Genomic DNA, 18331 nt, shown 5'->3' with positions numbered 1-18331 from the left:
TATTTATAACTTTTGTTTACGCTTACTGGCTGGAGACAAGGTGAGTGAACTTTAAAGCTGAGAACCATAATTTAATTCATTTTCGTGGAAAAATTGAGATATTCAAACCTTCTTTGTTGATAATGTGTGTTTTTCTACCAGAATAAAACTCTCTGTATCATCAGTCCCAGACTGTTAGCAGTATAGGTAAAAAGATGAAAGGTAAAGCTATTCCTATAACAGGCCCTGAAGGCCCATAGGTTGTGAGATGTCAAGGCTCCCATGTTTTTCTTCAGACAGTCGGCTTAGAGATGGTGGTAAGGTTGTCAGCCTTACACACCGGCTGCCTTTACCCCCCCCCCCAAGAAGATTCCTGGTACTTATTTCTGTTAGAGGTTGTGTTGACCCCAGTGCCATAGTGCGTCTGGAAGGATTAGGTCAGTTGAAAATTTTCACAGCATAAGGACTCAAACCCATGACCTTCCGGCTCGTAGCATAGTGTCTCAAGCAACTACACTACCACGTGCCGCCAGATAAAAGAGATAAATCTGTGTTGACTACATGTTTACTTGGACCAACATTTAATAGGTTTCTTGACAGTATATGAGCTTGTAATAAATGAATAACAAGTCCCGTGTACTAGTCAGTGTCAGTCATTGATTCACAAACATTTTAGTGGGTATATCTAGAAATACCGATCCTTTACTGCTGTTGGGAAGGGGGAGTTGTGTTGATACGAATTTGACAGTGTTGAATGATTGATATGTTGAGTAATTGTAAATATAAATCACTCCATCCAATGTGACCTGTAAGTTTTTTACTACATGAAAACTTAACACCCTTACATGTTTCGGTCTCTGTGGACCATCTTCAGAGGGCAAACATCACTACATATAGGAAACCACCATCACATAAGTTGTTTAGACGTAAAGTACGTACACTTATATGCTACAGTGCATAGTACACATAATAGAACATTTCACAAACACAGCAGTTTCCTGGGAATGTAAAGTTTTTAAAAAATTATATAAAATTTCTTGATGCTAATTAAAAAAAATTTTTGTATTGTCAATAATTAAAATTCGTAAACCATGCAGGCTCATGTTCGTCCTCCCATCGTCCCTCTTGTATGGGGCAGATATTGTGTCACCTGGCTATCTTGATGTGGAGGTTCTTTATATCGTCCAGGGTTTGCTCGTGGCTGCTGTGCTGTAAACACATGTAAGGGTGTTAAGTTTTCATGTAGTAAAAAACTTACAGGTCACATTAGACGGAGTGATTTATATTTGTAATTGTCAGTGTGACGGACCAGAATGAAACAAATCAAACTTGAGTAATTGTGTTTAAAAAATGTTATTGTATTTTCAGCCATACATCCTACCTGATGAGCTGCGGAGAGAGCTGCCACCTGATCAGGCAGAGTACTGCATTCAGCGCATGCCACCATACAAGGGACCGAATGCTGTACCTGGGGCTCTAGATTACATGTCCTTCTCCACGGCACTCTATGGCGAGTCAGATCTGTAAACCCAACCTGACAGATCTCTCTGATTCACACTACACTCATTCACCCACCCACTCACTCACTCATTGAATCGTTCATTCAGAAAGTTTGTACATCATTCGTATTCGAGGATTTTTTCTCTCAGCCTTGAACCATCTTAACTGTGTGAAAATTGTAGTTAGGACAAGAATATTCAGTTGTAACCCTGTAAAGGTTCGATGTATTTTCTTTGAATCATGAACCAGGATAACTAATTGACAATGTGATTGCATTAAACGGATTATGATTTCGGTCAACTGTTGTGGTTTGTCTTGGTCAGTGTAAACCATCTGTTTGCCATGTGAAGAGAGAATGAATTGAATATCAGTGGGTATACACACATATACATACACATACATGTGTCAAATTGTTCACACAACACTTGTAGAAATAATTTACTTTATTTTATTTTAACTTTTGCTGTGTAATAAAAGATTCACTCAAAATGCCTCATCAGTTGAAAGCCAGTGGCAAGGCATTAAAAAAGTGTGTAATTTTATTGTAAAGTTCCTTTAATTTATTTTTAAAATGGCAACAGTAGCTTTCATTATTAAAACATTATTTCGCATTTTCATTCATTTTCATGAACTCCTGTACTGCAAAAATGTATGTAGCGATCAGTCTTGCCAATCCAGTCTGATTACAAGTATTTTTAATTTTAAGTTTTTTAAGGTTTCACAGTTTTGGTTCAAAACATTAAAGACTAAGGTTGCCAACTGCTGGATTCAAACTGGTCCACGTCCCTTCCACGGTTATATTCTTTATTTTTTATTTTGCTTTTACAACGAACAGCATTTTCTACCGAGTATCAGGAAAAAACACTGGTACCTCTGGTAGTTGCAACGAATCGAATGAAGCTAAGGCTTAACTATTTGTAGATTCATTTGTCATTTGACTATATTTGTGTACAGTAAATATATTAATTTGAATAAATATATGAATGCATATATTCCAATATGATATGTATAATCTAACATATTTGTCACATTCATTTTCCTTTCATACTAATCACAAGAAAACTAATATTTTGCACAGTCAACCTCATATCTCAGAACAAAAAAGAGAAAGCCCATTCACTGCCAACACATTAACTAGTGTCCTGCTGCATATTAATGTTTCTAGTGGTATTCATTGCTTAAATGAAATTTATGGCCATTCCACTGTGGCTACAGGGCAGTGACTTAGTTTTACATGAATAATGGAAGAAATACTTGTAATCGGACAGTGCTTGTCTTGTCCAAGTGATTAATGCACCAGTTGTGGAATGGTTAATACACTAGAAATGCTTTCTTAATGGACTGGAGGAAGAGAGGAATCAGCCAGTTCTTTCAACGGTACATGTCACATTAATATTAGAAATGAAATTGTGTTCAGATAATGGGCGTTGGCATATTTCAGTAATTATTATGTTATTTTGAAAATTAAGACTATAATTCCAAATACACAAGAATCTGTACAAAATTACCTTAGAAGTGTGTGGATTTTGTGACTGTCATGTGGTCACCATCTGTCTAGTCATTGTATAATTCATATGTAAATGATATCCAAAATGGGAAGGAAAATTAAAGTGTTTCTGGAATTTATATTTTTCTCATTCAAAGTTGAATAAAGATCAAAATTTTTAAACATGCTTTTTTTTTTCCACCTGTTCGTTTTATAAGGAATATTTTATTTCTTTGTGTCATTGTTTTGTTAGTTTGCAGGAAATGCTGCTGACTGCCACAGATATTAAGTATGGTGTAAATGAGGTCAATAAAAACTGTAAAAGTGTCAGGTGCATGTGAGACTGTTATGCAGATCATCCTTATCCTGTACCAGTTCTGTGGATCCATTTCTTGATGTCTTCAGTGTTACTAGAACCTTAAATGTCATAAAGACATTGATAACATAACTTCTGCATCCAAAGATCAGCCCCTGTACCAGAATAAACCATGAAATGCAAGTGTCTCACTCCACATAATCAGTTTCAATAAAACTAAACTGTTTAAGCCCCCATGGCTGTGCAAACAATACAACTGTTCACCTCTTTTCCTCACATGTTAGACATAAAATGATGCAATCACACCTGGATGACTGGATTATAAGGTGACATTGGAATTTTTTTAGTTACGTAAGGCAGCTGACAGTCAGTAGGCTGAGACTTATCTCAAGTAATACAGAGCAGAACATTAGATGAACACAGAGGCTTGTTGGCATGATGGGATGCACAAAGTACACAAGTATGTATGATAAGTAGGTCACAGTTATTATTTTTGACTAAATTTTCATGCATATATATGAAGGTTCAGCACTCTTCAGTCTGAATTTGTCATGCACGCCAAGATGGATGTTGGTTTGTAAATTTAGTCAAGAGTTTGAATTGTTGCTCCCCCACACTGTTCTAAAAGAATAAAGATGGTTTCATCTCTGAAAAAGGATTACAAGAATGCTGCAGTGCTAGGCTGCAGGTAAATTCATCATTTCTAGCTGGCAGCTCACCATGATCCAAACTGAAATTAGAGAATCTGATTGCCTGGTCACTTCATGTTTCATGAGTACTCCTGACCAAATGGAAGAACACATAGAATCTCCATTGGCCGACAAATGTCATAATTTTACCAAAGTCTACGAATGTGTCTTTTAATACATATTCAACTTCCATGACCCAGTACCTACCAAGTGTTGGTAACAATCAGTCGATTTCTTTCACAAAAGTCAATAAGCATTTGACCCCTGTGATTCTGTCTTCCTAGTTCATGTGATCCAACAATATTCTGATATGATTAATCTCCAACATTTCACTTAAAGTGTAATAAATTGGGGCAAACTGGGGTTTTGTTTTTCTAATTTTCACACTCCGTTCAAAGATGTATATAGAATCAGTGTATTGATCCACACTGCTTTAAAATTATTTTTTGGTAGAGTAAGCCTATAAAAATTAGGAATAATGATACCATATTATCTTAAAAATTCACCTGGGTGTGTTAGTCGTGAAAACATTCCACATAGAATGCCACGTCACATGCGTCACACCAGTACACAGTTTTTGACACACAACAAGCTGTTTATGTGGTCTTGATTTCTTCGCAGTTGGTATAATCTTGCTTATAAATTTTCTCTTATATGGGGCACTCTTTGTCTGATGATTGTCGACCCAGCACTTTGTGTTCTACAGCACTAGCATATTTCGCAGACCCTCAATTAACTGAATTCTGATTGACAATTGATTTATTCTTTTCCTTGTGTTATTCCTACATACTAGTATTTTCATTGCATTCAGAAATTTCACTTTCCTATGTCGTCCAGGCTGGCTCTGGGGTTCACTCAACCTTTTATACAATTGGTACCGGGGGTAAAGCGGCCTGGCGTGAAGCTGACCACTCACCTCCAACTAGTGCCGAGATCAAGAAAATGTGGTTTTATACCTCCACTCCCCCATACGCCTTACGATCTGTCAACAGTAATGTTTCAAACAGTGGCAGATGATAAAATAACTTTATGTCGTATTTTTATTCGCTAAAAGAATTAATAACACACAAAAAGTGTTATAATCTGAATTGAAACAGTTCTTCCGAAAGTTCCGTTGTTACAAATCAGAGTTGTTGATACAGCTGCACCTAGCACCAGGTTCTGCTTGATCTTTGTAGTATACTCTCCATAGCGCTCCAGAGAACCGTTCTAGTTTCTAGTTCAATTTCATGTTCCGTTCACTTTTCTAGTCTATATCGGCATCATCATTGTGGATTCGCCGTCGGCTGTACATCATTCATTTTGCAACCTGCTTCTCTGAGTCTTGAACCATGAGGTCACGTCCGTTCTTTGTGTCCCTCCTGGAGACCCTTCACAATGTTGTTTCGGCCACCATAGAATGCTCCTGTTATCTTCCGTTTCTGACATTCGCTCTGTTCCATATCAGGCTTAATGCTCTTCACCAGCTGATTTACTGTCTAGCAGTGGCCTGTTCATAATTATCAAAACCTTGACGGGCCTCATATCTCTTTATATGCAGGTCTGTTAGCTGGCTGGAGCCGGTATATTCTTCCGAAACGTCAGTTAACTTTTCAACAGCCTACACGGCATTATGTACTAGAGCATACTAGAGGGTAGTATTCTTCATAACTTTATAACCACCGCTGTGTCCTATCCATTCTTGCAATCCATGATCAAAACCATCAAAACCTTACGTTGCCAACTTTACGTCACCATTCACACATGTGTCACTATGGTCACTATGGTTGTCGCATAAATGATAATCTTTGCCCTTGAGTAATTGTTCTATATATTAAACATGGGTTAGAGTTTGTTCTTTGCCCATGAGTAATTGTGTTGTATATCATTCATGGACTTCATGGCTTCATGGATTAGTGTTTGTTATTGATGTCACTAGATTGCTCTTTCGTTGACCGTTCGTTGACAGACGGATTATGTCGAGGTCGTCGAGGTGTATGTTGAGAAAAGCAACTATTGATGTACATGCAGTGTATATATTGTGGGAATTTTAACCGTTGTCCGAAAAGGGGAAGTGGTTTCATTGATGCTCAATGTAAAATTATTAATCTACACATTTCTCAAATGATATTTAAACAGTTATTAAGTTATAAATCGAAAATTTGCCAAGAATGCATGATGCATATGAGCTCGCCCAGTTGCTTAAGTTAACAGTTCAAATAGAATCTATTGCGGCGTATGGTACGTAATTTTATACCGAAGTGTGGTATGCGAAATTAATTGAGACGCGTCATTGTATTGAAGAAGTATCAATATTATTACTTTATCTTTCGCAGATGATAATTTGTTGGTTGGGACACGTCAGGGACACTTATTAATGTTCAGTGTTGCTTGTCGATATGGAGATCAGAAGCCTGAAGTACAACTGCTACGTTATAATAAAAATTTTAGCAAGAAACCAATACAGCAGATGGCTGTTGTTCCCGAATACCAGTTGCTTATTAGTTTGTCAGGTAATAATTCTTGACCTGACATTTATTATGAATTCCTGTAATGACTGCATCGTTTTGTTATTTAATTTTGATTAGTAGCCATAATACATGTTGTTTACTCCAGGTGCAGAAACATGTTTTAAAAGTGATGTACACCCTTTAAATTTGTGGTTAATTAACTTATTTGTGAATTGAGCCACACTGGTTAATGTTTAGATCACTGCTTTTACATTCAGTCTAGCTGCTCCTGCTACATGTATTTATGTTATATTACAATATTTCGTAGTCATATTGGACAGTAGTTAATAATTATACCATAGTATCATGAACTAACATTGATTAAGGGAATCATTGTTAGTTTATTGAAGTTTTGCAAGGTATGGTCTTCTAGGTTGTAATTGTGTGTATTTCAGAGAGAGCCTGATGTTTGAGAGGAACATCTTCAGGGTCCAGTAGTAAGCCAAGCAAGAAACGAGCCTGCTTTTCCTAGTTTCTTGCTTGGCATACACTTCTACCCATAAGATGGAGTACATCCAAACTACATGGTGTTACAGCCCAGAAGCCCATACTCTGCATAGTTGTGACCATGAGTACCTCAGATCCAACTATTATAATTCTGTGTAGGTAATTCTTCATTAACATTCAGATAATTTGGTTTCTGTTAATAAATCAGCTACTAATACTTAGACGTGAACACAACATTACAGTGACATCTTCCACTGTATAATGTAGAGTACATCTGGATGACATACTTTTCAGGCTCTATGAAAAGTTAAAGGAGAATTAAAGTGATTGTGTATTTCAGTAATTTATTTAGGTATTGCGTAGTATGTTATGCTTCCAGCTGCAAGAACCCCTGATTACAGCAAGGGCAGGATCTCGCTGATTACAGTATTATTATATATAAATTAACTAAACCTAATTAAATTATTGTATGTCATTAAGGGTAAATACAGTTCTGTTATTCACTTTCCTAGCATTTTTAAATACTTATAATTTTTTGAGGTCATAAATCTAATTTTTGGGGGGCATCAGTGACTTACTCTTGCCAGTATGGATACATGTCAATATTCTCATGCCCTATCTCTTATTTCACCACTTCTTTCAGTGTATATAGAAATCTTTCACTCTTACGCTTTTCCAGTTCAGAAGTGAACATGTTATTCTTTCTGTGCACATCTCCTAAATGTGTTACTTTTTGAAAACTTGTATCTCCTGGGATATAACACTAGTCCATTGAGAGTCACCTGACTACATGGTGTTATATCTCAGAAGGTAGGACTCTTCATATCCACTGCTGTGAGAATATCAAATCCTGTAGCCTGTTTGTTTGTGAACCTCTTGCTTCTTCACCCAATTTGTTATTGCTTGTTATATCCGCTTAAGATCATTTATTACCTCATCAAATATTTGCTTCGTCTCATCAGATTTAAACCTTAGAATATTCATCTCCTGTTTGCTTCATCTGGCCAAATTTAATCCTGAGTTTATTCATCTCATTGTTTGATTTCATTAATTTCAGTGACAGGAGGGGAGAAGAGTTGGGTCTGCCATGGGATCATAATATTCAGTCTAGTCAGGATTACTGGGTTTTTGGGCTTCGTCCATTATCCAGTATTTTAAAAAACGCGTTTCAGAAACTGGATCTGTTTCCAAGATGTGTTGTTCGTTTTCTTTTTTTCGGATACTGGACGATGGACAAAGTCCAAAAACCAAGTAATCCTGAGTATTATACACCATTGTCAGAACCCATTAGGATCTACTTATTCCGTCTTGTGTCATAAAGCAGTTTTAATTAAAACTACTAATGTAATGAGTGTTTTGGGGTTTCCATGACTTGATTTCTTCTATTCCTTTCTCTCAGGTGTCAGTTATCATTCTTCAGCAGAGAGCACTGTTATTCATTTAGCTGTGCCTAGGCCAGTTCAGTAGTTTTATTTGTAGGGGCACATCCAGTAAAATTTCAGGTTGGGTTATGTACACATTTTTAGCCTACTTTCCTTATTTTGAAAAATAAAAATAAAAATAGGCTTACGAAAGCACTTTCAAGTGTGTGTGTGTGTGTGTGTTGGTGGGGGGGTTGCTGACCCCATCACAATGGCATAATTTATAAATGTCTCCTATCAGTAATACCAACATTACAGCCTCTTAAATTTCTGAGGCAAAACCTTAATATATCTTGAACACCTACCAATTTTCATGAAACTTGGTATGTATGTCATGCCACATGAAGCCATCCTAACAGCATACGTCATAAAACCCTCCCATTAGTAGTACCTACATTACAGCCTCTTGGATTGTTGCACTAATAACCATGATGTTGGCTGTGCTATAGCTCAAGCGGTTAGTCACTGGCTTCCCACCGTGGCGGCCCGGGTTCGATCCCAGGTCTGGTCAACTGGGATTTTTTGTGTACAGAGAGGTGCTGGGGCGGGTTTTCTCCGAGTACTTCAGTTCCCCTGCCAATCTTCATTCCACCAAATTCTCCATCATCTTAATCAATAGGTACAATAGGCCAATCAGTGGCCACCGTGCTGAGTGGACCCAGTTGGACTCCACTCCCCACTAAGTGAACCATGATGTTACTTATGTGCCTGAATCGATTGCATTGGAGCTTGGTATGTATATCGTGCATCCTGAGCCCATATTAAAGGCTTACTTAAAAGAACCCTCTCATTAGTAGTACCAACACCACAAGTTCTCAAATTCTTGAGGTAATTACCTTAATATTACCTGAATGCCTGTAACAATCTTCAGGAAACTTAGTATGTATATCATGTCATCTGAGACCATCTCATCAGTGTACCTTATAACTCAGTCCTGTCAGTAATAGCAACAGTGCAATCTCAAGAATTGTGTTGTTTTATTGACTACATTACACATACATACTAAAGATCTCTTTCTCCTTCTCATCTAAGATACTAAAATTACAGTAAAAGAAAGTAAGCACTTAGTTCTTCCAAGAACTTCTTGTTTTTAATATAGAGCTAAGATGAAAATGAGAGAAGTTGAACACTCAGAGATTATTTAATATGTATGTGTGAGAATAATTAACACTTTTGGTTTCAGACAATGTTATATGTGTGCATGACATGACAGTAATCAACTTCCCAACAGTCACAATAATTCATCGAACAAGGGGTGCAACGTTGTTTACCTTGGACACCAAGGTTAGTGATCAGGGATTATGGTTTTAATATTACATTCAGCCTGCATTTCTTTTTTTAAGGAAAAGTCATTGTATGGTAACATCTGTAGTTGTCTCTCCCATCTTTTCGTGAAAGTTCCTATGAACAACATGTCTTTGGAAGCAACTATACCGTCCTACTTTTTAATTATCTATCAAGATAGTAACTATCCAAACATCTGTAAGTTTAATGGAGGTCAATGAAATTTGGCGTAATGTTGTATCTTGAAAAGAAGCTATATATATGTGTGTTACAAATATGAAATTATACATTGTGTAGAGTTTGTAGTCATTGTATAAAATGCTAAAAGCATCAGGCAAAGTTTGAAGCGTTTGCTTTTTCATTCATTTCGAGGCATTCTTCATAGTTCCAAACTTAATACCAGCAGTCTGTTCAGCACAATCATAAGACTAGTTTGAGTATTGTTTGAAAGTAATGTAACGTAACACGAAGAAGCTAATGTTTCTGTGAAGATGAGAACAATGTAGTTCTATAGGTATTTGATAATTCCCAAGTAACTGAAGTAGGAAAATAGTTTTACAATTGAAGTTATTTATTGAATTTGAGGAATGTTATTATTAAACATATTTTTCTTTTTCTGTATCTAAAAATTATAAGATTTAATATCATTAAAAGTTTTAAAAATAGAAGATCAGTGAGGTTTTCAAAATTTGTGGCACTGTGGTGATATTTTTCAGTTATGTCATTGTGGTGTGATCTGGATATTCATAAAGTATTTGAATTGTTTTGCTGTTAATCTCAGGGTATTGTTGAAAAATGAGATTTATGTAGTAAGTGGTCACTAATGTTAAACCATTGTTATATTAATGTTGTCTGTAGAAGGGCTAGTGAGATGCCTTTGTTTGTAGGTGTATTTCGAAGATGAATATTTCGTGTAGTATTTATTATGTTTAAAATACCAATTTTTGGTATTTTAAATACAATATTAGAATATTTTGATTGGCTGTATGTCTGTGCTGTATGAAATGCTGAAAGCTAACTTCTGTTAAGGTATGCACAAACAAAGAGCAATATATGAGAAAAGACTCAGTAATATTAATGCTACACAATGGGTAGAATAAAATGTTATGTTGTGCAACGACAAATTTGCATAGTGTTGTGTTATTGTTGAATCTCTCTTTACTTATTTTTTAATCAGTAGTATTTTTTATTATTCTGAATAGAAGCATGTTGTCATTAATGCACTTGAATTCATATTCATGCTGATTGTTGTTTTATGGTTTGGTTATTCAGAAACACACTTCACTGACAGGAGAGACTTCTGTGCTCGTGCGAATGTGTGTGGCTGTGAAACGTAAACTTCAGCTCTTCTACTGGAAGAACAGTGGTTTCTTGGACCTGCATGAAGATCTTATTGTAGCAGATGTTCCTCGTGCTCTTGCTTGGTGCCAGGAAACCATCTGTGTTGGCTTCAAGGGTGACTATTGCTTGATGCAGGTATGTTCATTGATTTCCTTGAATATAATATTTACCACAGATGTTTAAATTAGTGCCAGGAATAATACAGTAACCTTGGCTCAAAATTTTACCTGGGTTTTACGTTACAGTATTAATTGAACATTCTGATGGTGTTAATAATAGTACTGTCATAGAAACTAAAACAGTTTTATAAACTGATACATGTTAAAAAAGTTTCTCGAGAGAGAACCTTTGCGGCTAAGGGTTGCAAACACTATGCCCAACCTTCAAGCTGGACATCCATCTCCAGTCAGCTGCCCACAGTTGCATAGTCATTCTATTTGCAGCTATGTTTCATATATAGAAGCTGTCTCCTCTATCCACAACTTGAGAATGCACCATTATGTCATATAAAGGGACCCATTTCACATGATTTCTTTAAGAGAAGAACATATATTGCAGCTCCTGGAGAGTAACGTGTTTAGAATTAAGTAAGTGAGCCATGTAGGATAATATGTAAGAAGAAATGTTGTGATTTATATAAGCTGTAAAATATTGATACTGTTAGGACAGTGAAGTCTAGAGGGCTACAAGGGGCTAGACATGTGACTAGGTTGGAGATACAAGGAATGCATACAGAATTTATTGGAGAAACCTTTCAGAAGGAAATAGAATAACATTAAGGTGGATCTTAGAGTTGAAGATCTGAGGGCCTTTGGTGACTGGAGCTGCCGTAGGAACATGTCCAGTGTCAGATTTTTGTAGTGGTAGTGTTGAAGTTTTATACCCTGCTGCTGTAAGGTAAGTAGATTAAGTTTTCTGAAGTTTTCTCAGTTGTAACACTGTGAGTGCAGATAGTTGGATTGCTGGAGAAAAAACTATCCGACAGTCTGACCATCTATACCCAAATTTCAATGTTTTAACTGCTGTGGAATGGCTAAAAATAGAGAGGCATTGTGTTGTATGGCCAGTTGGTCACAGGTAATTCAGATCTCACTTCCAAAGGTTAAATAAAAATGGTTTATTGTTTTAGCTTTCTGGGGAGAAGCATGACCTATTTCCAATAGGCAAGCACCCAGAACCCATCATCACTAAGCTGTCTGATAACACATTTGCACTTGGGAGAGATACTCAGTCCATATTCATGAACACTAAAGGTGACCCAACACAGAAATATGCTGTCAGGTGGTCAGAGGTACCTCTTGCTGTTGGTAAGTGTTGTTAGATTTATGTAACTGGTCTGTGGGAGGCTAATTTTTGGAATTGCATTATAATGCTATGAAGTGGTTTAGGTGTGGGATGGCAGTGATGCACTGTGTGGTGAGAAGTGGTCCAGAAAACTGTATTTTATGTTTCATATGTAACAATTTAATTTTGTATTCTGGAGGCGCCAGGTTTGAATCTCAGCCTAGAAGTCAGGTGTTCTGAACTCTAGGTGCATTTTCAACCCCACAGCGTGCCTACTAAATTTGCTTCATCTATCTCTCTGTATACATGAAACAACTTGAGAACTTCTGAATGGGTTTTGTTGAGATTTGAAATTGGTGAGTTTCATTAAAACCTAGTTACTATAGGATTCTGACGATGGTGTATAACACACTGATATGTTGGGTTTTTGGACTTTATCCATCGTCCTGGTTTTTAAGATAACAAAATAAAAACACGACGTTTCGGAAACTGGATCTGTTTCCATCCTCAGGTGAAGGAAAACACCTATTCAGTTGGGTCCGTTAGAAAGAGAGCTAATCTCTCATGGACTTAGCCTGGTCTCAGGTGTTTATAATCTTCATGTTTTGTGACATCTGTTTGTCCAGTGATTGAGGCTAGCTCTTTCTAATGGACCCAACTGAATAGGTGTTTTCCTTCACCTGAGGATGGAAACAGATCCAGTTTCCGAAACGTCGTGTTTTTATTTTGTTATCTTAAAAACCAGGATGATGGATAAAGTCCAAAAACCCAGCATATCAGTGTTCATTAAAACCTGTTGGCATATTCAGATCTTTGTTAAAATCAAGCAGAAATAATGGTTTACTTGAAGAATGACATGTATCTTGCTCATAGCTTTCTAATGTTTATTTGGGAGAAGCATGTTTCAGTCTAAAGTTGTAGAGAAAATTTTGTGCACATTTTATGTCCAATTTACTTATTCTGTAAGTGACACAATTTGTGAAATAATAAATTAAAAGGAACATTTTGTGTATATGTCTTAACTTGTATATGTACACTCAACAAGGTCTTCCAGACACATTAACCCTTCCGCACCGACTCTTTAAATAATCGTATGCTACCGACATCTGTGCAGTGCACCGACCTGCGCAGTGTTAGCTTTGAAGGACGTTGCTGACAAAACGAGGAAAGATATTCCAATTTTCTTTTCAGGAGTGCATAGATTAAGGTTTTGTCTTTCAATTGGTATATGAGTTATTTATTATGAACGAATTTTTAGCACGGTATTTTTATTTTATATCGTTAGTGTAACAGTTCGTACTTTGGTCTCATTGCGCCTAGATTGCATTGAAATTTTTCAAATTCTAAATANAAAAAAACCAAAAATTATAATTGATTATAATGAAATGATGGGTGGCGTTGATTTGAAAGATCAGCTTTTACAGTACTACAACGTGGAAAGAAAAAGACTTCATAAGTGGTACATGAAACTCTTCAGACGCCTTTTGAATGCGACAGTGGTAAATGCCATGATAATTTATAACAAGAATCAGGAAAGACTGACAGACCACTTAGCATTCAGAGTAAATCTGGTAGAAGGGTTGCTGTTGAAGTTTACGGACCAGGAGCAGGCAGCACGTAGAGTACAAGGTCGACGTCATTCATCAGATAACACCATCCCCCGGCTTCGTGAAAGACATTTTATTAGTAAAATTCCCCCATCAGGAAAAAAGGCTAGACCACAAAGGCGATGTGTAGTGTGTACAAAAAACAAAAGAAGAAAAGAAACCGTGTACTGGTGCAGTGATTGTGATGTTGGGCTATGTATTGACCAGTGTTTTCAGGATTACCACACCAAACTCAACTTTTAGCAGTTCGAGTGAGTAAAAAAATATTATTTATCATAATTATATTGAAAAATATATATATAGTTTTGTTCTTCGTTTCTTTATGAATATTTCTGTGAAAATTTTATCTCAATATACCAATTTTTGCGAGAGTTACTAAATTTTTCATGGATAAGTGCATTTTTCTGTTTAATAATTAAATACCCCGTCGGTTTGGCGGTAGGAAAAGATTTAAATACTATCCGTTGCGGAAGGGTTAAGATTACTAAACAAACAGCAGTGGTTTTCTGAATACATGCAAAGGTTACTCTCATCTCTTATTCTTAGTAATAATTAAATTAAACTTCCTGCTGCCTGAGTCTGTAGATCTACATGTATATAAATATATGTATATTTAATTAACTTTTTCTGGCCAAAAGGGAGAACTTTTTGCTGTGATTTGTAGTTATAGTCAGTAAAGTAAAAAAGTAAAGCTATCCCTGTAACAGGCCGTGAAGGCCCATAGGGCTGTGAGACATTGAGGGTCCCACATTATCTAGACAGTCAGCTCAGAGATGGCGGTAAGGCTGTCAGCCTTACGCGCCAGCCGCGCTTTACTCCCCAGGAAAATTATTCAATTAATTCCTGGTGCTCATATCTGTTAGAGGCTGAGTAAACCCCAGGGCCATAATGCGGCTGGAAGGATTAGGTCAACTGAAAAAAATCCAATAACCTCATGATCCAGTTTACCTCAACAGGAATGTTGCATGTGGTGCATTAGATGCAAAACAAGAAAAAAGAATTGTGTTACTGACTTTAAGGCAGCATAAAGGATGTGAGAGGTATAGTAGGAGTACATGCTCTCGTCAGCAGATGGACCAGTTTATTGATAAAACAGAATTTATGTCAGAATTCCCATTTAATCTTCCCAGTTCAATATTTCTGTCATTTAAGGTTAAATTTCAATGAATTCAACTGAGTCAACACTGTTCAGCTTCCTGCATATAAAATTTTCCCCAGTTGTATTATGCAGTAGCATAGTTGATTGAAACACTGTGCTACAAGCCAGAAGGTCGCAGGTTCGATTCCCGATGAGGTCATTGGATTTTTCACTTGACCTGATCTTTCCAGCTGCACTATGGCCCTGGGGTCGACACAGCCTCTAGCAGAAATGAGTACCAGGAATCTTCCCCGGCGCTAAAGGGCAGCCGGCACATAGGGCTGACAACCTGACTGACATCTGTGAGCTGATTGTCTAGAAAATGTGGGAACCTCGTCCTCTCACAACCCTATTTGCCTCCACAGCCTGTTACAGGGATAGCTTTACCTTTACTTTTATATGTACATTAAAATCTACTGTTTTACATTTGATACTACAAATGGTGATCCGAAGTGGCATTGTGTTCAGTGAAGGTATGTGGAAGTAATAAAGAAAGAGAGGCTCCTTTTAGACTTAGATGCAAAATGAATTAATTGTAATATAAATTTTTGTTTTCTGCATAAATATTCAGTAGTTAAATTGGAAAGTGTCTGAAGATGTTACCAAGACTAGAAAGAGAGAAAAAAAAAGTAAATTTGTTATGTATATTTTATTAGATGCTTGACTGACTTTTTTTTAATTGAGTTATGACATTCTTGACTTGATGTCACTTGTTTTACTCATATGTACTTTTATCTTTACAGGATATGATGAGCCATATTTATTGGCTTTGCTGACTGACTGCATTGAGATCCGGACAGTAGAACCCTGCCTGTTCATTCAGTCAATGACAGTTCCAAAGCCGAGGCTAGTTGTCCGCTGTCGTCAGGGTCTGGTATATGTTGCATCAGTTGATCATGTATGGCGTCTGCAGGCAGTTCCGCTCGCACGACAGATTCATGTTCTCCTTGAAGACAAGCAATTTCAGCTTGCACTAAAACTTACAGTATGTATAATAATCATAATTAGATTGTGTATGAAACATCAGATACTTTTTTTTATTATACAGGGTGGCCACAATTTATTCACCACATTTCATGTACACACATAATTTGGAGTATACAAAATACAGAGAACTGGTGTGCTTTATTTGAAAGAACGACTTATCAAATTCAATATTTCTCAACACGGAAAACCATTTGTAGCTCACATAATGTCCAAACAGTACTCGAGTTTATTCCATGTGTTTTCCAGCATCTGGGGTGTCAGAAGAAGCTGTATTGTTGATTGATGCACAAAGTTCAACCACGTGGCCAACTTTTGGACAGAATACCTGGTCCTTTATATAGCTCCAAAATAAACAAAAATCCTATTGGGTTATATTGGTGAAGCGAGGGATCAAAGGGATTGGTATGTTCCACCCAATCCATTTGGACAAGTTTTATCCAGAAACTCACTGCAAGGCTGCAGTATGGAGGGGCATCATCTTGTTGAAATAATACATTTGGTTGAATGCATGCCATGTACAGGACTGCAGATAGTTCAAGCACATTGAGATAATTTGGATTGTTCATGGTTTTCTCTTGAAAGAAGAAGGGTCCAGTCACCTCATTACAGATAAGATAGCAGGACACTGCCTGTCTGTTGAAACTGCCGACCATCGCTTGATGGACTCTTCCAGGTGCCTTTTCTGTATTCCCAATGGTAACGTCTTTGCACATGAATAACCTATTTTGTCTCCCAGTACCATATGTCGTGAAATAAGACCTCAAGGCATATTCTTGTGACATCATTTTATTACTCAACGACGTGACTACAATTCAGCTAACTATAACACAAAATGTTGAACAAATCATTTCACAGTCTGCCCTTTCACGTTAACGTCTCTCACCAGAATGTCAAAGAATATTCCTATGCAGTGTTTCATACACAAGACGTTCCCTGTCAGTGAACCCTCAGTGAAGGTTATCCAGTGTCTGGGGTAATGTCATTACTGCCCGGCAGATAATTCAGTGACTAGTAGAGCAAACACTAACACATTATGGATCATAAGTCAAGGAATTAAAGGGGAAAGATGTCTCAGTTCCTCACACCGTAACACAGACATTGCCTTTTGCTGGGAAGAAAGTGCCATTTTGTGTTCGTCAGCTTTGTATGTTTCAGAAGCACCACTATCACCCAGGCAGTCAAAATGAAAAATTTTCAGCAGTTCTTTCAAACAGTGCAATCCATTTCCTGATATCTCTAAAACTGTGATTTATGTAAGTTTGAAATGTGGTGAATAATTTTTGGCCACCCTATATATTTGACATTTTCTCACTGGGCAGTACTGATGTAAAATTTAAGTGCAAGTGCCTGAAAAAAAAAAAGATAAGGAATGTAAGATAGAAGCAAATGTGTGTTGTGAAAGTATTTTTAAGCAGCAAAATAGGAACACATTGACTGACACATAATTTTGTGGAAAATACTATTAAAGTTTAGTACAACATGGCAGCATGGTTTGGATATTCATATCGCTGGATTCCAGCTCCTAATTTGCTGACTGAGGTGAAAATTCCCTTTGATGATATTTTGAATAATACATAATTTTTACAGCTAATGCAATTAAAGTTCCCCATGTCATGTTCCCATTGTGCTTTAAATTATAATTTAATTTGATTCTTTCACAAAAATTATGCATTGCTGAAAATTTTAAAAAAGGAGAAAATACTGTATTTAGAGTTTTTCCCCAAAATTTATCATCTAAAAGTATAATCATATAAATTATGTGAGTAAATAATGTGTGTGCCATCAGTATACTTTGAGCTACATGTTTTGTACAATTACAAATATTACTATGTGATCATAATAATTATGATTTATTATATTGATGGATTTGTCATTGCGCCTGCTGTTACTGCAGATTCACGTTCTTCTGTGCAGAACATATCAGATGAGTCAGATGAGGAGAAGTCTAAGAATATCTACCAGATCCAGACCCTGTATGCATTTGACCTGTTCAACAACAAACAGTTCCATGAATCCATGAAAGAGTTCTTGAAACTTGGAACAGGTGAGATGCTAACATCTTGAATTAATTTGGCTTAAATCTGCATTCTTGCAGCATTTACCTGCTTACTCTTATGATAAGAGTAATAAGAATGACAAAATTGTATTAATGTGGTTTAAGCCTCTGCAGATTTTTTACACCCCTGTCATTAGGCAAGAAGTTTTGGAAAGAAAATTGAATAACATATTTTGAACATCAGTTATTAGCCACATCGTTTTCATTAGATGGGTATACGATGGGGTACCCAAAAGAAACCGAACAAATTTTTTTGTGGGCAGAGCTTTTGTAGTACCGCGTTTTGCCGCTATGAGCGCATAGAGCT

The 18331-nt window shown here is 36.7% G+C and overlaps 2 protein-coding genes across 3 annotated transcripts in view; both read left to right on the top strand.

Moving 5' to 3' along the window:
* The window catches only part of LOC111862261 (alpha-actinin, sarcomeric), an 84239-nt gene extending 81091 nt beyond the window's left edge, over positions 1 to 3148 (top strand). For both annotated transcript variants that reach the window (XM_023847503.2, XM_023847502.2), the window contains exon 16: positions 1348 to 3148. In XM_023847503.2, the coding sequence (XP_023703271.1) occupies positions 1348 to 1506 (159 nt within the window). In that variant the 3' untranslated portion in view covers positions 1507 to 3148. The remainder of the gene's footprint in view (positions 1 to 1347) is intronic.
* Positions 3149 to 5798: 2650 nt separating this feature from the next.
* The window catches only part of LOC111862280 (vam6/Vps39-like protein), a 37786-nt gene continuing 25253 nt past the window's right edge, over positions 5799 to 18331 (top strand). Inside the window, exons 1-7 of the mRNA XM_023847540.2 lie at positions 5799 to 6190; positions 6286 to 6462; positions 9511 to 9611; positions 10884 to 11087; positions 12082 to 12259; positions 15725 to 15966; positions 17883 to 18012. Of these exons, the coding sequence (XP_023703308.1) occupies positions 6121 to 6190; positions 6286 to 6462; positions 9511 to 9611; positions 10884 to 11087; positions 12082 to 12259; positions 15725 to 15966; positions 17883 to 18012 (1102 nt within the window). The 5' untranslated portion in view covers positions 5799 to 6120. The remainder of the gene's footprint in view (positions 6191 to 6285; positions 6463 to 9510; positions 9612 to 10883; positions 11088 to 12081; positions 12260 to 15724; positions 15967 to 17882; positions 18013 to 18331) is intronic.

The sequence above is a fragment of the Cryptotermes secundus genome, unplaced genomic scaffold (genome assembly GCF_002891405.2).
Source record: "Cryptotermes secundus unplaced genomic scaffold, Csec_1.0 scaffold88, whole genome shotgun sequence".
In the NCBI taxonomy this organism is placed as follows: domain Eukaryota; kingdom Metazoa; phylum Arthropoda; class Insecta; order Blattodea; family Kalotermitidae; genus Cryptotermes; species Cryptotermes secundus.
This window is presented reverse-complemented; position numbering and strand designations above follow the sequence as displayed.